This window comes from Cricetulus griseus, chromosome 9, assembly GCF_003668045.3.
Source record: "Cricetulus griseus strain 17A/GY chromosome 9, alternate assembly CriGri-PICRH-1.0, whole genome shotgun sequence".
In the NCBI taxonomy this organism is placed as follows: domain Eukaryota; kingdom Metazoa; phylum Chordata; class Mammalia; order Rodentia; family Cricetidae; genus Cricetulus; species Cricetulus griseus.
The window spans coordinates 2,890,727-2,913,846 of NC_048602.1; the positions used below are offsets into that span (position 1 = coordinate 2,890,727).

General features: G+C 49.4%; 1 protein-coding gene across 1 annotated transcript; it reads left to right on the top strand.

Moving 5' to 3' along the window:
• The first annotated feature begins 9,859 nt into the window (after positions 1-9,859).
• Positions 9,860-20,965, top strand: Nudt19 (nudix hydrolase 19). Its single transcript, XM_027430290.2, is given in 6 exon segments — positions 9,860-9,967; positions 9,970-10,051; positions 10,054-10,355; positions 10,358-10,645; positions 15,378-15,585; positions 18,960-20,965. Coding segments are annotated over 6 exon segments (1,188 nt in total). The 5' UTR covers positions 9,860-9,874; the 3' UTR covers positions 19,175-20,965.
• Positions 20,966-23,120: the final 2,155 nt, after the last annotated feature.

Consider the following 23,120-nt stretch of genomic DNA (forward strand, 5'->3'; position numbering starts at 1 on the left):
GAGAGAGCAAAGCAAAGCTATTTCACAGTGTCCTGTTACCAGGGCATCCCAGATTCTCTTCTCATTAATAACAAAAGAGTTTAAAAATGGACCCAGAAGGGAGCTCAAGGGCAGCTTTACATATGTTTGAGAGGAAAAAAGAAAAGCAGCAGGAAGAAGAAGGGACAAAGGTACACCATGGAAAAAATGTTTTTACGTCTATCATCTATGGTGTGTGTGTGTGTGTGTGTGTGTGTGTGTGTAGGTCAGAGTCCAGTCACAGAGGTCAGTTCTCTCACTACATGGAAATCTGGGAACAATTTTCTTACAGTTTATGAAAAAAGCAACAGGGCGGCCAAGCTGTATTCTTGACAGCTGTCAGTAGGAGGGAGAGGAAAAGAAGGCAGGAAAGCCATGCCATTTGTGAGCTGGAAAGACAAGTGGGTGTATAGCTTCAGAGAGAGAGAGTAAGAAAATCCAGAACACAGTGGAAGGCATGCCAGCATCTAAAAGAAAGAAAAAGATAAATAATGAAGAAAAAGAAAAGAAATAACTCAGAAATGTAAGACAGTCAAAGGGTAGAGACTCCACAAGCAACTGCACGGGGGCGTGTCTATCTGGGGGCGTGTCTATCTGGGGGCGTGTCTATCTGGGGGGCGTGTCTATCTGGGGGGCGTGTCTATCTGGGGGCGTTAAGAAGGTCATCTCGTTAAGGGAATAATTATTCCTCCCCTCGCTTCTTTGCGTGTCCTCCTTTCTGAGTCAGCCTTTCTGAGGGCGGTCCCCCAGCCAGGAGATTGACAGGCCCAGCTGGATTACTCTTAAGGGAGGAGAGGCGAGGAGAGCGTGTAATGCTCTCTTTCCAGGAGCAGATCAGAAGGTCAGATGTCTACCCGGGCGCAGAGGTAGATTATAGGAGGACACTGTAACCAGGCCTGCTAGAAGCTGACTACAGGTGTGCCTGACCGTGCCTGTGAGGGCGTGGTCAGGGTGACGTAGGGAAGGTTTAAGAGGGCGGGGCGCACACGTGGGCTTCCCTTCTTCCATTCATCTTTGGCTTGCTGTACTTACTTCTGCTCTGCAGGCTGGCTAGATCGCTGTGTAAGCGGGGCTTTTCTGTAATGAATACCCTTATATTTTACCTGACTCTATATTGGTAACTTCCCACATTAGTACATTCCATTCTTTTGACCAGAAGGAACAAGCTTTCCCTTAATGGGCCTCAACAGACCACTGACGTCCATTCTCAATGGCCTTCAGAGTTACTGCAATATTCCTCCCTCAAGAGACCCTAAAGTCATTTGGGAGACGGGCTGAAACTAGAAAATAGATATAACCCATCTCCACCCTGCACTTCTGACCCTTCTGCCTCTCCCACGAGCTGAGAGGACAGGGGTGGGCCACCACACCTGGTTTCTGTGGTTCCAGGGTGCCTTACTGTCTTAGTTAGGATTCCTGTCACTGTGAAGGGACACCATGACCATGGCAACTCTTACAAAGGAAACGTTTAATAGGTGGCTGGCTTACAGTTTCAGAGGTTCAGTCAATTATCATGGAGGCGAGCATGGCTGCACGCAGGCACACGTGGTGCTGGAGTGGTAACTGAGAGTTCTCATCTCAGTAGGAGAGAGTGACACTGGGCCTGGCTTCAACTTCTGAGACCTCAAAGCCCTAGTGATGCACTTCCTTCAACAAGACCATATAGGGGACAGTGTAAGCCATGCCTGCTAGAAGCTGGCTATAGGTGTGCCTGACCACGCCTCTCAGATGTAGACATAATTAGGATATGCCATAGCAGATTATTGTATCTTCTTATATTTCACCTTTATGACTGTTAATTTTGGATACTTTAGACTAAAAGGGGAATTGTAGGGGACAGTGTAAGTCACGACTGTCAGGGCGTGGTCAGGTGAGGTCAGGATGATGCATGATAGGGTTTTAAGGGGCTGCAAGGCACATGGGAGCCCCTTCTCTCTGGCCTGCCTACCTTGCTGCTCCTGGCATGCTCTGGCTTGCGTTTGGCTGGTGTTTTTCTAAATAAAGGTTATCTTTATCCAATATCTTATTTCTCAATAAGAACATACCTACTCCAACAAGCCACACCTACTCCGACAAGGCCACGCCTACTAATCCCTATGAACCTATGGGGACCATTTTCACCCAAACAACCACAATGACCAAAAGCACCATGGGGTAGAAAGGATTTATTTGGGTTAGTTGTGAAGTGATTATGGTCTGGACTGGAGTTTCATTCACCCCCTCACACACAGTTCTAGGAAGAGGTGTTTATTTAGCCAAGAGAAAAACTAGAGGTTTCCATTTCACATTCCTGGCTTCAAGCCAGGGCACCAACAAGGATATGCCGGGCTTTCTGGCTAAAAACAAAAATGGAATTGCCACTTTCTGGGCTCTGTCTTTAAGTCCTTCTAACCAATTTCTATCTCTTGTCCTTACAAAAAACACAGTTCTCACCTCAAAGAGGATAAAAGATAGCTTATTCTGGAGCTAAATATGAGTGCCTTGGCCTGAGAAACGTGGGTCTCAATTACTGCAGGTCACACTCTGGTTCATCTTACTCTTATCAGTCCTGTTTGATATATCTGCTTGTCTCTGTACATGTGACTTAAATTTAACTTTATATTTGGCTAACTCTATATGCAACTTAAATTTAACTGTGCTAAGTCTCATATTTCTAAATTGTTATGTATCTTCAAATGATGGTAAACATTTAAAGTCATAAAGGTCTAATTTAACTTTATATTTAAAACATAAGCTAACTATACAACTTAAACTTAACTGATATATCTTTAAATGATGATGAACATTTAAAATTATAAAGGCCTATTTCAAATTAATAAAGTATTTATACCACTCAGTCCATTCTGTAAGATGCTTACAACTGTAAAGTTTTTTAATACAAAAGGGGATTTTTCTCTAACTAAAGGCAATTTTTTGACTGCTGAGATACTAAACAGACAGACAGTCCTCAAATGCTCAGAGATCTGAAGAACATGACATTTAAAATGTTTTATTAAAAAAAAAGCTTTTATAACAGAGAGACAGGCCAGCTGCTGGCCCCACACCATTTCCTCCAAGAAAACTGGTGGTCACTGAAGAAACTCCAGCCACAAAAATGGCAACACTAGTCACTGAGCAACCCTGCCCTTCACCTCAACTGCTGCAAAGGACTCTTTGGACCATGGACAAGAGGACAGTGGAATCAACTTTCCCCGAGTTGCTTGGGTCAACGGTAGGCGAGCCTTCCTACAGTCCCTAATCCACAGGTCACATGCTATCAGCAAGAAGGCGGGTGTCCTACAGCCTGCAAACATGGATGGAGGACCTTGGGGGTGGCTGTCGATGCAGCCTGCTGGCAAGTCTCTGTTCTTCTTTAATCATTAACTCAGGTAAAATCTTATCCTTCTCAGGATCTCTCATGCTTTTGATGACTGGTAGTCTTGCCAGCTTAAAGCAAAACAGATTTCAGGAACAGGTATTTTAAGGCTTATCTATGTAAAGATGGCAATGTAAGGTATGTGAATTAAAGTTATGAAGGTCTGAGGATAAAAAGGCTTAAGTGATGAAAAAGTGATTTGAGACATTAAAAAGAATGAAATATGTTCCAGATTTCTCTCTTTCATTATGCTACTGTTCATAGTCAATAAAGTTCTACAATACCACTGTATGACCATAACTACAAGGTCAAGATTAAGGTGCTTTGCATTGTCCTAAAGATATCTGTCATTCAAAAAAAAGTTAATGCTTTCAGCCAATCATCTCTGATATAAATGTGCTGCTAGTATGTCTAATACTTACGTTTTCACAAACTCAAAGGATTCTTGTAAGTTCCAGGGAGCAGAATTGGACCCACACAAACAGGTCAGATTCACTCCAGATATTATTGAATCTCTTCCCTCATCTTGGGACCCCTGAGGAACCCTTCCCTCATCTTACAATCCTCCCCTTAAGTACCAGGACCTAAGAAAAAATTTTTCCTAAACTTAACCTTGTCCTCTGCTCTGCCAACATCTTGCCAGGTCTAAGAGGTGCCTGAGTTTCATACAGCCTGGACGTCGATGGAGCAACCAGCTACCCCAGGAAGCCCAGGAAGTGGCAGCACCCCAGCTTTCTCAGGTCCCCCAAAGGTGGTCAACGCCCTCCAGGTCAGCAGGAAGCAGTCTTGAGAACTCAACATCCTTATTCCCTAAACTGCCACGTCTAACACCCCACTTTTTAACTAATAAGTAAAGGTGGGAATGAAAGGTTCGGGCATTAATGCCGACCTGCCTGTACCTCTTAAGAGACAGACCCCGCCCCCTGACAACGGGTGGGGCATGCACAGTGATATGCCACATCGTTGCCACATCACTGGTTACAGATATTTGTGAGGACTCTGCAAGCCTGAAGCCTCAGTGCACATCCTCGGCTTTCCCTTTAATACCTGTCTCTCTCCTCTGGCTCCCCCTTTCTGGTGGTCGACCACTAACTCTTCTCTTTACTCTCTTACCTCCTTCCTCCCTGCTCTCTGCTCGCTCTCTCTCTCTCTTCCGTGTCTCTCTCGTCTCTCCCTCCCCCACCTGTAATAAAGTATGGTTAATGTATCTCTGGTTCTCACGTCTCATCTTGTGCCTTTTAATATTTTAAAACTTAAAATAACAACAGAAGTCTTTTATGTTTTCTTATTGTTTTTAGATGGGTATGACTGAGGTTCTAGCTCAGTGTAGAATTCTTGCCTGGCATTTGGGAAACTCTGGGCTTAATCCCCACTGTTGAGGGTAAAGAGCTAGACAGCCTCATTGTTTTTAATCCACTGTGATAGCCAGTTTCCAAGATGACCTCAGATATCTCCATCTTTCCTGCCATTTACTGGAACTGATCAGTGTGACAGAGTACTGTAGGAACAATGGAGTGTGGCTTCTGAAGCTAAGTTAAAGGCATCAGAGCCAACAAAGCCTGGAGATAGCCAATCAGCCAAATGGAAAGACACGTGGCAAGAAACTGAGGTCTCAACAGTCATGTGAGTCACCAGTCAAAGGGACCCAGGTAGACTCTGGATGACAATGTTGACTCTTCTCTGATATACAGTCAGAGCCACTCAACCAAATATTCTCAAATTCCTTATCCACAAAAGGTATAGCAAATGCTTATTGGTATTTTTTTAATGTTGTTTTGATTTTTCAATACAGGGCTACTCTGTAACCACTCTGGCTGTCCTGGAACTCACTCTGTAGACCAGGCTGGCCGTGAACTCACAGAGATCCTCCTGCCTCTGGCTCCTGAGTGCTGAGATTAAAGCATGTGCCACCACGCACAGCACAGTGCTTGTTTTAAACCACCAGGCTCTAGAATAGCTAATACATCATTTGTCCTTTGAACTCAGCAGATTAGATCTGTATTTGTATCTCTCTTGCTGTCCAGGGTCCACTCTTTGCTTCTGTGCTGAATCTTTTTGTTGTTGTTGGTTTGTTTTGTTTTTTGAGACAGGGTTTCTCTGTGTAGCTTTGGAACTGTCTGATCCCTGGCTACAATCCAGGATACTGATTTGATCTCTGGTTTCAAAGAACTGGTATTGCATTGTTACAAAACCCTCTGGGTAGAACAGACATGGTAGTCGGATGGCTTAGAAGATGGCTCTGTATTGGTTAAGATCCAGTTTCTGGGTTGGAGAGATGTTTCATTGGCCAAGCCTGTGAATTGCTCTTATAGAAGACCTGCATTTAGTTCCCAGAACCCACTTTGGGCAGTTCACAATTGCTGTGATTTCGGGTCCATGGGGATCAGATACCTCTTCTGGCCTTTGAAGTCGCATGCATTTATGTGCAATTCACACACAAACACATACATACATATTTGTAAAAATCCAGCTTGACTGTGCTGGTGTACACCTGCAATCCCATGACTTCAGAGGCTGATGTGGGACGGTCAGGTATTTGGGGTCACCTTGGCCTACATGGCAAGACATTGTCTCAGAAAAACCACAGGCTAATAATGCAATTTAGAGCTGGAACACCTGCCTAGTATAGCCAAGGTCGTGGGTATGACCCCTAGCACCACAAAAATAAATTCATAAACATCATTTTTGCTGCTTGGCTCTGTACTCCAGGGCTTGGTCAACTTGCTTTGGAGTGACCAAAATCTGGGAGAAACCAGCTGGTGTCAAACAAAACATTAAGAGCCACAAAAGCAGAGTCATTTTAGTGAATGTGTCCTTTCTTAAGGCCTTGTGGAAAAGGTTAGTCACCTGTAGTAATCACTTTCTACCTTATTGGCTTTGACAAGTATTGCACAAGGAAACTGACAAAGTTTTCAGTGTCTCACACATATTATCAAACCGAGGGCTTGAAGGAAGGTCACCTCAGTCTCTTATGTCAGAACTTAACTTCTTCCTCTCGTTTGCTCTGCATAGTCAATCCGTTATCACACGGTGTCAAGTCTCTTTCAGAAATGCACTTTAAATCATCCCCCCCCCATTCTACCATTCTTCTCACTGAGGCTCTGTCTCTTGCCTAGTATGGTCTATGGGTCCTCTAGGCCAGGCCCATCCAGCTGAGTCACTATGCAGTTGTGAGTGTGGCCTTGAAAGACACTGGTGCCATCCTGATACCACCAGGATTTCGTTTATCTTCTTTAAATACAGAGGGCTGGGAGATTGCTCGGGGGACAATGGCACTTGCTGCCAAACCTGATGGCCTTAGGACCTACATGTTGCAAAGAGAGAGCTGTCTCCTGAAAGTTGTCCTCTGGGCTCCACATGCACTTGGGGACACTTGCAAATATAAATAAGTGGTAAATATAAAAGAATATCAAGTTCCATGCCACCTGGATTCTATGACAGATTGAGAAATGAGTTTCAGATCCAAATTCCCGCTTGGGTGCCAGGAGCGTCGGTGTAGAGGTGGGCATTCCGATGACTCAAAAGCAGGTGGCAGGTTATCTTTGTAGGGCAGGAGTCCTCCCTTCCTCCTCTGGGTGTACTTCTCCACCTGTGGTCTCATTTGCTGTTTCTGGAGATGTAGTATACAGTATACAGGCAACGGCATCTTTAGACATGATGTTAACAACAAAAAGTCAACTTTAAAATAATGGTGGTGGCAGTGCACACCTTTAATCCCAGAGCTTGGGTGGTAGCGGCAGGCACATCTCTGTGAGTTCAAGGGCAGCCTGATCTACAGAGTTCCATGAAAGCCAAGGCTATATAATAATATCTTATCTCATAACAAAACCTTAAAACCAAAATTTCAAAAAAAACATACAAACAAAACCCCATCAATAAGGACAAACAAAACCCCATCAATAAGGACAACAACAAAAATCCCACTGTAGACAGGCATGGTGGGTCACATTCTCTCCTTGTGTAGCCTTAGCTGTCCTAGAACTCTCTCTGTAGACTTGGCTGGCCTCGAACTCAGAGATCCACCTGCCTCTGTCTCCCGAATGCTGGGATTAAAGGCGTGCAGTACCATTGTCAGGCAGACAGGTCACATTTGTAATTCCAGCATTTGGGAGAGTTCAAGACCAAGTTGGGCTGTATATCCATTCCAGGCCAGTCCCCAAATAAGGAAATGTTTCCAAGACACTCAGCAGGAGGAAAATCTTTGTTTTGATTTTTTTTTCCTGAGACAGGGCTTCCCTGGGTACCCTTGGCTATCCTGGAACTCACTCTGTAGACCAGGCTGGCCTCGAACTCACAGAGATCCGCCTGTCTCTGCCTCCCCAGTGCTGGGATTAAAGGCGTGCGCCACCACTGCCCATCGGAGGAAAAACTTTTCAAAGGGTTTTTTATTTTTATTTATTTGTGGGTGCCTGCCTTCTGTTCCTGCATTATATGGTTGCAGTGTCCACTGAGGTCAGAAAAGGTCGTAAGATCCTTTGGAACTGGAATTACACTGCTGGGAGCTGAACGAAGGTCCTCTGCAACATCTTCTAGCCCCACCCCCCAACCGATAAATCCATGACCTACCAGAATGGCATTTGCAAGAGTTGGTGACTGAGAAAGCTGTAAAAATGGAGACAGAAACAAGCTGTTTCCACAAAACAGTCACACCGTTCTTAGAAGTACAAGTCTTTCAGGCAATTCAAAGTTGGAGAGGAGAGAAAGAGTTTCTAGGCGAGGATCAAACATCTCCCAAGAGAAGGCAAACCGATCACACGATCCAAGATGCAGTTCCCAGGTCCTCGGGTGCCCTGGCCCGCGGGGCACCCCACGTGGATGTGGAGAGCCAGGAAAGGGTCAGGAGACAAAAGGAACCAGACAGCAAGATAGGTTTCTGATCAAGCTGCAATTTATTTTCCACAGAGGCCTTATGTAGGGGTGCCAAGCGGCAGGGAGAGGCCTTTTGCCTAATAAGCAGACCTGGGAATGTCCCTGTGCTTGAGTCCCTGAAGGCAATGGGGAGGGCAGGTGTTAGAGAATGCATGGTGATGGGGGGAGGGTTGCTAGGTAACCTGACCGTGAAACATCTCTTTCTACAAGCTACGCCTGTGAGCCCAAATGCTATTTGGGGGAGGGAAGAACGGAAACCTATTCTTTTTATCATAATGGTTTATTCTTAAAATGCTGGCAACTGGGGCTGGAGAGACGGCTCAGAGGTTAAGGGCACCCATCGCTGCTCTTGCAGAGGTCCTGAGTTCAATTCCCAGCACCCACACCATCCGTTATGAGATCTGGTGCCCTCTTCTGGTGTGCAGATATGCATGGAAGCAGAGTGTTGTAAACAAAATAAATAAAATATTTGTATATAAAAAACCCCACCATGCTGACAACGTCCTCTGAAGCAGCCAGGTCTAGGGTTATTTCTGCCGCGGCTCCCGACACACAACTCGATTTCGGTTTCCACCCCACACAGCCTCAGGGACACTCGCGTCGGTGGGGCGAGGGAGGCTCTGGACTTCGGGGGAACTCTAGGAGGTGTTGGGGGGCTGGGGATGGGGCTCAGGCTCCTGTGCTGGGGGTGAGGGTGGGGTTTAGGGGGTAGGGCTCAGGCTGCTCCCATGGGGGGCTCGCCGGGAGCTGCCCGCTGCGGGGGAGGGATGGGGCTCAGGCTCCTCCCACCGGGCTCGCCCGGAACCCGCCGCTGCAGGTGAGGGATGGGGCTCAGGCTCCTCCTACCGGGGGGGGGGGCTCGCCCGGGAGCCGCCCACAGATCCGCCCCGTGGGCTCGCCCGCTGCGGGTGAGGGATGGGGCTCAGGCTCCTCCCACCGTGCTCGCCCGGAGCCGTCCGCTGGAGCGAGGGGTGGGGCTTAGGGGGTGGGGCTCAAGCTCCTCCCACGGGGCTCGCCCGCTGGGGGTGAAGGGGTGGGGTTTGCAGGCTCCTCCCACCCAGGCTCGCCCAGGAGCCACCGCTGGGGTGGGGGGTGGGGTTTGGGGCTCAGGCTCCTCCACGGGGCTCGCCCGCTGGGGGTGAGGGGTGGGGTTTGCAGGCTCCTCCCACCCAGGCTCGCCCAGGAGCCACCGCTGGGGGTGAGGGGGTGGGGTTTGGGGCTCAGGCTCCTCCCACGGGGCTCGCCCGCTGGGGTTGGGGTTTAGGGGGCGGGGCTCAGGCTCCTCCCACCCAGGCTCGCCCAGGAGCCACCGCTGGGGGTGAGGGGTGGGGTTTGCAGGCTCCTCCCACGGGGGGCTCGCCCGCTGGGGTTGGGGTTTAGGGGGCGGGGCTCAGGCTCCTCCCACCCAGGCTCGCCCAGGAGCCACCGCTGGGGGTGAGGGGTGGGGTTTGCAGGCTCCTCCCACGGGGCTCGCCCGCTGGGGGTGGGGCTTAGGGGGCGGGGCTCAGGCTCCTCCCACCTTGGGGGCTCGCCCGGGCTCCGCCCCCAGGCGGGTGTCCTCTCCCTCCGTCCCTCCCCGCGGGCTCCGGGCGGGCGCGATCGGGCGGCACACGGGCGGGGACATCCTGCAGGATGAGCGGCCCGCTGCGCTCCGGGCCGAGCGGCTGGCGCCGGGCGGCCACCGTGGTGCTGGCCGCGCGCTGGCCCCGGGCGAGCCCCGCCGCCCCTCCGCTCGCCGCGGCCGCCGACGCTTCCGGCTGCTGCTGCTGCAGCGCGCCCCGAACCAGCGCTTCATGCCGGGCGCGCACGTCTTCCCGGCGGCGTGCTGGACGCGGCGGACGGCTCGGCGGACTGGCTGCCGCTCTTCGCGCCCCTGCACGGCCCGCCGCGCTTCGGCCTCGGCCCTGCACCGTCCTCCCCGTCCTCCTCCTCCCCCTTCCCGGGCCTGCCCGGGGACGCCGCGGGGGCGGGGCCCGATGACGCCGCCGGGGAGGGGGCGGGGCCGGCGACGGCGCTGCCCGATGACGTGGCGCTGCGCATCTGCGCCGTGCGCGAGGCCTTCGAGGAGGCCGGCGTGCTGCTGCTGCGGCCGCGCGCTCCCGCCGCCGCCCCGCCACTCCCGCCGCCGCGCGCGAGCCCGGCCTGGCGCATGCGCTGCCGCCCCCGCCGGGCCTGGCCGAGTGGCGCGCGCGCGTGCGCGCTGACCCGCGCTGCTTCCGGCAGCTGTGCGAGCGCCTGGACTGCGCGCCCGACATCTGGGCCCTGCGCGGCTGGGGCGGCTGGCTGACCCCGGCCCCGCCCCGCCACGGCGCCCGCCGCCGCTTCGACACCGCCTTCCTGCTCTGCTGCCTGCGCCACGCGCCGCCCGTGGAGCCCGACCGCACCGAGGTGGTGGGCTACAAGGTAGGGGCCGCCCGGCCCGGGCCCCAGGGGCGGCACGCTCGCAGGGGGTCGGTCCTCGCCCGTGGGGACGCTCGCGGGGACTCTGCTGTCACCCGTGGGGATGCTCGCGGGGACTCTGCTGTCACCCGTGGGGATGCTCGCAGGGACTCTGCTGTCACCCGTGGGGATGCTCGCAGGGACTCTGCTGTCACCCGTGGGGATGCTCGCAGGGACTCTGTCCTCGCCCGTGGGGATGCTCGCGGGGACTCTGCTGTCACCCGTGGGGATGCTCGCAAGGACTCTGTCCTCGCCCGTGGGGACGCTCGCAGGGACTCTGCTGTCACCCGTGGGGACGCTCGCAAGGACTCTGTCCTCGCCCGTGGGGACGCTCGCAGGGACTCTGTCCTCGCCCGTGGGGATGCTCGCAGGGACTCTGCTGTCACCCGTGGGGATGCTCGCAGGGGTCCGTCCTCACCCGTGGGGACGCTCGCAGGGACTCTGTCCTCGCCCGTGGGGATGCTCGCGGGGACTCTGCTGTCACCCGTGGGGATGCTCGCGGGGACTCTGCTGTCACCCGTGGGGATGCTCGCAGGGACTCTGCTGTCACCCGTGGGGATGCTCGCAGGGACTCTGTCCTCGCCCGTGGGGATGCTCGCGGGGACTCTGCTGTCACCCGTGGGGATGCTCGCAGGGACTCTGTCCTCGCCCATGGGGATGCTCGCAGGGACTCTGCTGTCACCCGTGGGGATGCTCGCAGGGACTCTGTCTGTCCTCGCCCATGGGGATGCTCGCAGGGACTCTGCTGTCACCCGTGGGGACGCTCGCAAGGACTCTGTCCTCGCCCGTGGGGACGCTCGCAGGGACTCTGTCCTCGCCCGTGGGGATGCTCGCAGGGACTCTGCTGTCACCCGTGGGGATGCTCGCAGGGGTCCGTCCTCACCCGTGGGGACGCTCGCAGGGACTCTGTCCTCGCCCGTGGGGATGCTCGCGGGGACTCTGTCCTCACCCGTGGGGACGCTCGCGGGGACTCTGCTGTCACCCGTGGGGATGCTCGCACGGGGCTGTCCCTCGCCCTCTTGCAGAGCCTCCACCACCTGTTCTGAAAACTTGACCGTTGGGTTCCCAGAACACAGTAGGGGATGTCAGCAGCCCCCCTCCCCTCTTTCTTTCCATCCCCACCTCCTCCCTCTCTCTCCTCTCACCCCTTCTCTCCTCCCCTCCTCCTCCCCCTCCTCCCCCTCCCTCCTCCCCCCTTCCCCTCCCTTCCCCCCTCACTAGCACCGGGGCACCGTTAGCCTTCAGGCAACTTCTTCATTTATTCAAATGTTTTAAACTTTATTTTTTTTTTAAAGAAAATAAATAAAATGACTGATTTTAAGTTGTGTGTCTGAGAAGGAGTGCGTGCCTCTGAGTGTGGTGCGCGTGCCGGAGTGGGAGCCACCTTGAGTGGGTGATGGGAACTGAACTCAGGTCCTCTGCAAGATGGTTCCTCTACGGGTCTTAGTTGAACCATCTCTTTAGCTCCCTCCCTCCGGTTTTGTTTTTTGGTTTTTTTAACTGTAATTACACATATGTTAGACTGCTTGGACATGGATAGTCATTCATTTGTGTCAACGTCTTTCTGTATTTCGTTTGAATAAATTCAATTGTTGCTCTGTGTGTGTGTGTGTGTGTGTGTGTGTGTGTGTCTGTGTGTGTGTGTGTGTGTGTGAGTGTGTGTGTATCTGTGTGTGTGTGTCTGTGTGTGTGTGTGTGTGTCTGTGTGTGTGTCTGTGTCTGTGTGTGTCTGTGTGTGTGTGTGTGTGTCTGTGTGTGTCTGTGTGTGTGTGTGTCTGTGTGTGTGTCTGTGTGTGTGTGTCTGTGTGTGTGTGTGTCTGTGTGTGTGTGTGTGTCTGTGTGTGTGTGTGTGTGTGTGTGTGTGTGTCTGTGTGTGTGTGTGTGTGTGTGTCTGTGTGTGTGTGTGTCTGTGTGTGTGTCTGTGTGTGTGTGTGTGTCTGTGTGTGTGTGTCTGTGTGTCTGTGTGTGTGTGTGTCTGTGTGTGTGTCTGTGTGTCTGTGTGTGTGTGTGTGTGTGTGTGTGTGTGTGTGTGTGTGTCTGTGTGTGTGTGTGTGTGTCTGTGTGTGTGTGTGTGTCTGTGTGTGTGTGTATGTGTCTGTGTGTGTGTGTCTGTGTGTGTATGTGTCTGAGTGTGTATGTGTGTCTGAGTGTGTATGTGTGCGTGTGTCTGTGTGCCTGTGTGTCTGTGTGTCTGTGTGTGTGCATGTGTCTGTGTGTGTGTGTGTGTGTTGAGATAGGATTTCTCTGTAACCCTGGCTGTCCTGCACCTGACTGTGTGGACCAGTTCTAGAGGCTCTGACGCCCTCTCTGGCCTCTGAGTGCATATAGGGTGCATAGGCATACATGCAGGCAAAGCACATACAAATCTGAAATTAATTTTATTTCTTTTTCTCTTGTGTTGATATTTTCGCTTACATCTTCGAACCAATGGGACGGCTGAGAACAGGAGGTGGAAGAGTCAGGCAGAGTGATAGTTTTAGTTGTCAGCTTGCCCCAGCCTAGAATCCTTCCAGGAGCCCCGTGGTACAAATGCTTACCATGTTCCCGTGATGTAACATTGCAGGGCATGCCTGCTTCTCTTCAGTTACTCAGAAATTCCGTTTGCATCTCTCCTTTCCTTTGAAATGCTGTACAAAGCCTAGGTGTGCTTGCCTAGACACCCGGCTTCCCAATTCTTTTTTTCTGAAACTACTCCCCAGCCCCTCTCTACCAGGTGACCATGTAAAGCTTGGCTGTCTCTCTTTCTCTACCCCTTCTCCTTTCTGCTGGTCCCTGCTGAGATTTTTTTTAAAGATTTTATTTATTTATTATGTATACAAATTTTGTTTCCATGTATACCTGCAGACCAGAAGAGGGCACCAGATCTCATAACGGATGGCTGTGAGCCACCATGTGGTTGCTGGGAATTGAACTCAGGACCTCTGGAAGAGCAGCCGGTGCTCTTAACCTCTGAGCCATCTCTCCAGCCCCTTAAATTCCTCTTTTTAAAAAGATTGTGTGTGTGTGTGTGTGTGTGTGTGTGTGTGTGTGTGTGTGTGTGTGTGTTACCATATTTTCCTGTGCTTTGACACGTCTTGGAGTTTCTGATTAGATGTCAGCGTCACTCCTAAGTTGTTGGTTGCTGGGTTTTGTTTTGTTCTTTTAAATAGTGTTGCACTTTTCCTGGCAGGCAGTTATGCCATTAGAGATGGACTTTATCCTCCTAGGTATGTTTTAAATGGTTTGTGTGGGTCGACAGTATATTGTGGAGCTAAGTTAGCAACAGTTCCATTGTGTGACCCTTCTCTGGTCACTTGAGTGCCCGAGTGCTGCCTACATGTAATTAAGGCTTTCCCACTATTGGGAACACACTGCTGGAGAAAATTGGAAAAAAAAAATCTCGGCTCCAGGGCTGCCGAGACAGCTCACAGGTTAAGGGCACTGACTGTTCTTCCAGAGGTCCTGAGTTCAGTTCCCAGCACCACATGGTGGCTCACAACCATCTGTAATGAGATCTGGTGCCCTCTTCTGGCTTGCATGCATATAGACAGAACACTGTACACATAATAAATAAATCTTAAAAAAAAAACCATCTTGGCTCCAGGTAAGCGTGAAGATTTAGTCGGAAACCTCCCATGCGGCTGCCCTTTCCTCAAAAGTAGTCATGGTCTCTAATATCTGTCTGTGCACAGGTAAGAATGAGTAGAGCTTTGGAGTTCAGGTCTGTGTGGACCTTCTCGGGCACTCTGCTCTCCCAATCCTGCCCCATGTGAGCCTCCCAAATTCTGATCTGCGTCTGTCAAATCAGTAAGAAATGAATGCTGCTTAGGTTCCCCTGGTGTGCTGTAGTCTGTGAATGACTTTAGGCAGAAGCCCTAGACAAGTGTTAGTTCTCATTTCATTCTTGTATGTATTTGCTTACTGGTGTTTGGAAGTAGATTCTTACTAAGTTAGGTGGTGTGCGAGTTTAGCTCTCATGGCTGAAAGTATCTTTTTGTTATTTCTAATGATTATCAGCATTTTGACTAGTGTTTGATAATTATTAATTTTTTAAAAAGATTTTATATACTTATTTATTTATTGTGTATACAACATTCTGCTTCCATGTATGTCTGCACACCAGAAGAGGGCACCAGATCTCCTAAGGGATGGTTGTGAGCCACCATGTGGTTGCTGGGAATTGAACTCAGGACCTCTGGAAGAGCAGCCAGTGCTCTTAACCTCTGAGCCATCTCTCCAGCCCCCAATTATGAATATTTTTAATAAATATTATCAATTAACAATTGTGATTTGATGCTATTATTTTCCCACTTTACCATGCATGCAGATGACCATGGGGGCCAGAAGAGGGCGTTGAATGGCCTAGAACTTAGGTTACCAGTGAGCTGCCTGCTGTGGTGCCGGGAACCTCACTCTGGTCCTCCGGAAAAGCAGCAACTACTTTTAACCCCCGAGCCATCTCTCCAGCCACCAATTCTTTGTTTCTGAGACAGGACCTCACTGCACTTGCAGGCAGAGCTTCAGCCTCCTGATGAAACAGGACAGTGGGGATACGGCAGGGTCCAGGCTCTGAATGTTCTCACGCTGTCTGCTCTCAGCAAGGCCTGTGAATAAGTCAGCTCTCGAGTCAAGCGGAGCTTGTATATCCATCTAGCAACCTGGGACCTGGCTGCTGGTGGAATAAGCCTCACAAAGCTGCTTCCTTTGTCTCTTACAGTGGTTGTCCCCGTCAGAGGCAACCGAGTGTTTCCTGTCCCAAGAAATCTGGCTGGCACCACCGCAGTTCTATGAAATGAGAAGACTTGAAACTTTTGACTCTCTCTCCGCTCTGCACAGATTTTCTTCAGATTACCCGTTAGAGATAACTGAGAAGTGGCTGCCGATCAAGCTTTTAACTGCTGACGGCACCATCATGCTTTTGCCAGGTGAGTGGGGCGAGTACAGTGCTCTTGTTAGAATTCACATTTGGCCCCCCGGCTGCCAGCAGAGGCAGGAGCTACAGCCTGTTTGTTCTACAGCCTGTGCCTGGGCCCCCCTGATGATAGCTGTGAATGCAGCCCAACACAAAATAACCATTGAGGTTTCTCTTTAATTTTGGTTTGTTTGTTTGTTTGTTTGTTTGTTTTAACTTTCTTTGTCATTCAGCTGTGTGGCTCTCAGACATAAACTCTGTGAACAAGCAAGAGGTTTGCCACGCCTGGTTAAAAGAAGGTCAAAGTCATATCATACACATATTTCTAGTTTCACTTTGTTCCTGTGACAGATACCTTGACCAAAAGCAACTTTGGGGAAGAAAGGGTTTATTTCCGATTGTGGGTTATGGTTTGTTGGTGAGAGAAGCTAAGGCAGAAACTTGAGGGCAGGCTTGCAAGCATTATACGCAGCATTGCTCCCAACCGAGGCATTAGCTAGCTTTACAACCAGAGAGGTCCGGCAGGAACCATGGAGAATTCACCTTGCTAGTTGGCTCACAAAGGACTGTGCTTAACTAGCTTTCTCGTTCAATTTGGGACTCCCTGACTAGGGAATGGTGCTACCCACAGTGGGCTGGACCCATCTGCATCACTAACATTCAGGACAGTCCTTCCACAGGCCAGTCTGATCTGGGAAGTCCTTCACTTAAGACTCTTTTTCTCAGGTGACTGAGGATGCATGGTTTTGAAAATTAAAGCTAACTCTAGGACACATAATGTTTATTTGAGACAAGGTGTAAATGTAGATCTCAGACTGGCATAGCACTTCCTATGTATCCCAGGCTAGCCTCAAACTTATAATCCTCCTGCCTTCATCGGCCTGTGCTGGGGTCACGGGTATGCCACTGTGTTTCTTATAACTAGGGATTCTGAATTTATAAACTTGTATATATATTTCCTAGGCACAGACAAAATTCTTTTCTCATATATATCTCACTTTTACGTTTTGTTTCAATTTTTTTTGAGACAGGGTTTCTCTGTGTAGCTTTGGAGCCTATCCTGGCACTCGCTCTGGAGACCAGGCTGGCCTCGAACTCACAGAGATCTGCCTGCCTCTGCCTCCCGAGTGCTGGGATTAAAGGCGTGTGCCACCAACGCTAGGCCTTCACTTATACATTTTTATTTTCAGTTATGACAACTTGTCATAACTGAAACCGTGAGCTTATTTGAATTAGGGAATTTGCTGGTGGTTATAATTTGGCAGACACTGGTTAGTGTTGTATTGGGCACTGTTTGACTGCTCATATTTCATTTCTGCCTCTTCATACTGAGGAGATTGGTCTTTCACTCTAGAGAGGGACAGTTCAGCAGCTTTGAAAAAAAAGATTACTTTTATCTTATGTATATGAATGTTTGCCTGTGTGCAGCACCTGTGTGCCTAGTATCTGCAGAGGTCAGAAGAGGACGTGGGATCCTCTGGAATTGGAGTTACACATGCAGTGAGCTACAATGGGGCTGCTAGGGACCCAACTTGGGTTTCCCGGAAGAGCACCTGGTGTTCTTAACCCCTGAACCATTTTTCCAGCCCCTAGCAGTTTTAATACAAGGAACCATGGACTCTAGCCTGAAAAACCTATGACGCTGTTAGGACAGGCCAACTCCTTGGTTCCCTGAACCCTGACTCCAAAACTGAGGTGGAAAACTGGACGTTGGTGGTGCTGTGCCTTTATTCCCAGCACTCGGGAGGCAGAGGCAGGTGGATCTCTGTGAGTTCAAGGCCAGCCTCGTCTACAGAGTGAGTGCCAGGACAGCCAGGACTGTTACACAGAGAAACTCTGTCTCAAAAGAAAACAAACAAACAAAAACAAAACCTAAGGTGGAGCGTGATTGAGAAAGCCCCTCAGTGTCAACTTCAGGCCTCCACACCTGTACACACACACACACACACACACACACACACACAAGTAAATAGAGGAGAATTTTTAAAATGAGCTAAAAATAGATTAAACTTAAGATTACCAGACACACCCATATTGAAACATCAAAAGCGTTTTTAAGGCCAACATTAATGTTAATATTTATTAGGCTAAATGAGAGAGTCATGAAGTAGTCCAAAACTTACAGTGTGTGTGGTTGGGCATGGGACTCGGTGGAGTCCTGGCCTAGCTTTCATCAAGGCCTCTATTTTAATTCCCAGTGCTGCTGAAATAAGTGATAAGAATTATAGTTCACAACAGAAGCTCTTATAGTCGTCCATTATAATGTGCCCAAAGAAAATACTTGTCTTGGGGGTAGACATAAGTAGTGATAGTAAAACCCAGCCAAGAGAGCTAGAGAGCTGGCTAAGTGAGTAGAAGGTTGGCCTTGCAAGTGTGAGGGCCTGAGTTTGCATCCTCTGAACCGGGGCAAAGAACCAGGCATGGTGGCAGGCAACTGTTACCCCGGCATTGTGGTGGCACAGTGGTAGGCAGAGCAAGGGGCAGCTAGCCTGACCTAATAGGTGGTGTGCCAGGCTAATTAGAAACCCCGTCTGAAACAAAAGGTGGAAAGTTCTGGAGGAGCGACACCTGGAGGTGTCCTCTGGATCCATGAGGATGTGCTTTCCTGTAGCCACGCACATAGGCTTGGTGGAGGGAGGGAGAGACCCAAGTCTTGCAGGCTGGTCCCTGACCTTTACCTACGTGAATACACTCATCCCCATGGGCACACATGCACGAGTGCGCGCACACACACACACACACACACCTCTCCCTGCCTCTTTCTCTCTCACATGTAATAAGAACGTGAGACAGGGTGAGAGTCTTGGTGGTTCAAGGCTGTATTGCTATTCTCTCAGAGGATCTGGATTCAGTTCTCAGTACCCACGGCAGGCAGTTCACACACACACACACACACACACACACACACACACACACACACACACAAACACACACACACACACACACACACACCAGGGATTAAGAATAATCAGAGGATCTGGGTTGAGTTCCCAGTACCCTCGTCAGGCAGTGTGCACATACACATACACATACCATGGATTAGTACTAAAGTAAATTCAAAAATAAATTCAAAGTAGCAACAAGAAAAACACCAACTAATTCTAAAGCCGGGCGTTGGTGGCGCACGCCTTTAATCCCAGCACTTGGGAGGCAGAGGCAGGTGGATCTCTGTGAGTTTGCGGCCAGTCTGGTCTCCAGAGCAAGTGCCAGGACAGCCTCCAAAGCTACACAGAAACCCTGTCTCGAAAAACCAAAAAAAAGAAAAGAAAAACACCAACTAAACTTAACCACGCAATGCATACAGAAATACTGATCTCTGTCATTAATATATTGGGGTGATTTATGAAACCATGCTTTATGGAAATAAATTTTTTACTATTTTTTCAGGAGATGAGCTATACAGGAAAGACTCACATTTCCTAGAAAACCCAATGTCTACTGACAGAAAGACGGAAGAAATCTTGAAGGAGGGCAGAGTAGTTAACCGAGTAGTGATCCACAGCTCCTATCTCTATGAAATCCACGTGTCTCTCCTGTCAGAGGGTAAGCACGTGTACCCTAAGAGCTATGTGGTGAGGAAGAGCCCGACTGCCCACTTGTAAGCTGCTCTTCTTTGGAGGATCGACTGAACTTGTCTGAAGTAGAAGGAACGCACCTATCAAAGGCACAGAGATGTTTCCTGTGTCGTGTGCCAGTCTTCAAACTGCACAGCCAGCCAGCCCTGGGATAAAATGTATGAAGTACTGAGGATTGTGTTACTGAGATAAATGGTTCCACCACGGTTGTCCTTTCTGTGTCTTATTAGTTTCAACATTTTTGGTTTTCTGATACAAGATTTCTCTATATAACAGTCCTGGCTGTCCTGGCACTCGCTCTGTGGACCAGGCTGGCCTCAAACTCACAGAGATCCACCTGCCTCTGCCTCTGCCTCCCAAGTGCGGGATTAAAGGCGTGGTGCCACCTCGAGGCTCTACTTCTGTCTTGTAACTGTCACAGGTGAGATTCAGCCCCGGATCTCTAGACTTTTGGCAGGAATTGATTCAGGGTACCTAATTAGACAGTGTTATGGTTCCAATGTGAACTTTCCTGCACATGGTCCCTAGCTGGTAGCACCTTTTTGTCAGGCTTTAACTAGGAGAAGTGGGTTGCTGGCACGGGTGGTCCCGAGGGGTTGAGTCTCACCTCCATTCCGGCACAATTCTGTTTTCTGATCTGGGGAGATGTGAGCAGCCCGCTCCAGGTTTCTGCCTCTGTGCATGTCACATTGCTTTCAGCACCATGAAACTGGCTGAAATAAATCCTTACTCTCTTTGTCTCTGAGGCATTTGACCGTAGCAAGGAAAGTGTTAATGCAAATAAACCGTGATTGAGATATCCTTCAAGGGTGATGACATACCCTTGCCATGCATTTAACTTGGGTATTTGAGCTGGTTGGGGTGGCGCACACCTTTAATCCCAGCACTGGGGACACAGTGGCAGGCGGATCTCTGTGAGTTCGAGACCAGAGAAACCCTATCTCCAAAAAAAAAAAAAAAAAATACAGTATTTGGTTCAACACCAAGTAGCATTCGTTTTGACATCTAAATTTTATTTTGTTTTACACGTTTTTAATGTGGTCAAGCACACAGGTGAGCCTATGCTATGGAGCAGTGACGAGGGCAGAGAACAGCTTAGCTTACAGGAATCCTTTCTTTCCTGCCGCATCGGTGTCTGGTCAATCCAGCTCAGGTCACTAGCTTTGCTTTGCAAGCTCTTACTGGCCAAGCCAAGCCATGTTGGTCCCATGTTTCCCGAATTTTAAAGATTTTGGAACCATATAAAACACAGACTGGTGAGGCGGCTCGGCAGGTGAAGGCGGTTTCCACGCATGCCCAGTGACCCCCGTAACCTACTAAAGGTGGGAAGAGAGAGCCTGCTGTTCAGAGTGTCCCCTGCCTCCACACGTGTGCCCTCACACATACTATGTTTACACAGACACACACCATAAGACTCGAACCTTTGGGAACTTAGGAAGTGTTCCTTAAGGGATGTAAAGGGGTCAGTGATTAAATTCACGGGGTTTACAGGGTTTAATGTGGGTGATTTTCTTTTTGATTTTGTTACAGGCAAATGATCTTTATTTACTAAAGGTGAGAATTGATAGTTAAAGCACCACTTGTTCTGTTTGCTTTGTGTAAAAAGACAGGGTCTGTGCAAAGCCCTGGCTGTCCTGGAACCCACTGTGGGCCAGATGGCTTCAAACTGACAAGAGATTTATCTGCTTCTGCCCCATGAGTGTCAGGATTAAAGGTGTGTGCCACCACACCTGGCAGGACACTGATTCTGTGTGTGTAACGTGTTTCACAGAATGTCTTGATTTTCCTGCTAACACAATAAAGGCAATAATAAATAAAGCTATGCATGTGTGTTTTATTCCTAAGGATGTGTGTCTGTCTGTCTGTCTTCATGAGCTTATGTGCACCTCATGGAGTCCAGAAGAGAGCATTGGATCCCCTGGAACTGGAGTAGCTAATGCAGGCAGCCAAACCCTTCAAGTCCTCTGGGGAACCAAACCCAAGTCCCCTGCAAGAGCAGTAAACACTTTCAATGGCCAAGCCATCTCTCCAGCTCCTTCTTTGTGTTACCTAATTCCCGTTGGAGGAATGAGAGAGGGCAGCAGTTTCTAGCTTTTCCACATGTCCTTGGCTTGTTCTGGCTGTCTGGAAATGTTTTCTGTTGTCACCACTGAGGGAAGGTTAATAGTGCCATCTAGTGGACAGAGCTCACAGGTACAGTGAGACGACCTGCTATATACAGGGGGTAAAATCTAAGCAGGCCTGGTGGTACAGATCTGTGACCCTAGCTACCCAGAAGGCTGTGACAGAAGAATCAAAAGTTCGGGGTCTGCCTAGGTAACATAGTGAGCTCAAGACCAATTTTAAAAGAAGTCTCAGGCAGGTTCTTGCCTAGCTCGTGCAAGGCTCTAACTTTATTTTTTGTTTATTTATTTATTTGGTTTTCTTTCAAGACACGGTTTCTCTGTGTAGCCCTGGCTGTACAGGAACTCAGTTTAGACTTCATTGGCCTGGAACTCGGAGATCTGCTCTCCTCTGCCTCCGGAGTGCTGGGATTAAAGGTGTGGGCCACCACCACCATCAGGCTACCAAGGCTCTAAATTTAATATACAGTACTGAGAAAAAGAAAAATGACAAATCTATGCTTTTCTTTTGTTTGTTTATTTGGTCTGTCTACAGAGCCCTGACTGTCCTGGAGCTTGATGTCGCCCAGACTGGCCTTGAACTCACAGGTTGCTTGGTTTTGCCTCCTGAGTGCTGGACTTAAAGGTGTGTGGCACCACACCCAGCCTCAAATGTTGAAGGGACCAGCCCCCCATTTCGGCAGCCATGACAGACACTTGCTCCCTATGACCTTGCCTTGGTCACTAGAGGTTAGGTGCCTGCCTCGTGACAAGGAACCAATCAGAAGTTGGTGGCGCTATGCTTTATGGCTCTGGGTATGCTTTACGGATAAGTGCACAGCAAAGACGCGCAGAGCATAGCAACCACCCTGGGAGGGCCTATGGGCCATAACAACCAGTTGACCAATCAACACAGGGCAATCCCTCCAAGCCTGGAGGCACACCAATCCTGAGCCTGTGCGTATCCCTAGACACTCCCCTTATGCTGCCCTACAAGATCTCTATGCAGACAGTTTGAGCTGTCTTTTCTAGCCATCCGCAGATAGCTTCCAGCTGTCTCTCCTCACATAGACCTAGCTCTCTGCCCTCGCCCTCTGTGCAGGCTGATTCAAATGCTTAGTTCTGTAGAGAAACAAAACTAGGGGACATTCTCCACTGAGTCTATGCCATTCAACAGCAAATCAGCTAGCATCTACAATACAATGCAGACCAGAGCTCCCAGAAACTGGAACAGGAGGTCTGGACCCCAAGAAATTCTCTAATAGCATAATTTTCGGCTCCCAAAGTAAGTAAGTCTGATTAATTTTATATGGCTAGAAAACACTGAAATCATTAAAAGAACTGAAATATTAGCCTGTTTTTTTCTTTAAAAACCCTCAGATTTTTCATTTAAATCTCATATTCTAGATTGCATTTTCATAGATTGTTTGTGGAAGAAACGGGAAAGAATAGGAAAAAGTTGATAGTTTCATAAAATGTTGGTGTTACACAAAACAGAAAAATACCTGTGGTTAGTATGAGGCAGCAGACAGGGGCAACAGGTATAGGAGAACTAGCGATGGGATCCCCAGGGTCAGCTCCCTACACTACTCTTTTTAATTTTATATAATTATCCCGGATGTGGTGGCACACACCTTTAATCCTAACTCTCCAGAGGGAGGCAGAGGCAGGTGGGTCTCTGTGATTTGGAGGAAACCAGGGCTACATAGTGAGACCCTGTCTCAAAAATTCAAAGAGAAATTATTCCTGTTGCAGTTTTGATACAGGGTTTCACGAATTTGCCCTGGCTGGCCTAGAACTACCTAAGTAACACAGGTCAGCCTTGCGTTTGTTATCCTCCTGCCTCGGCCTCTGGAATGCTGGGATTACAG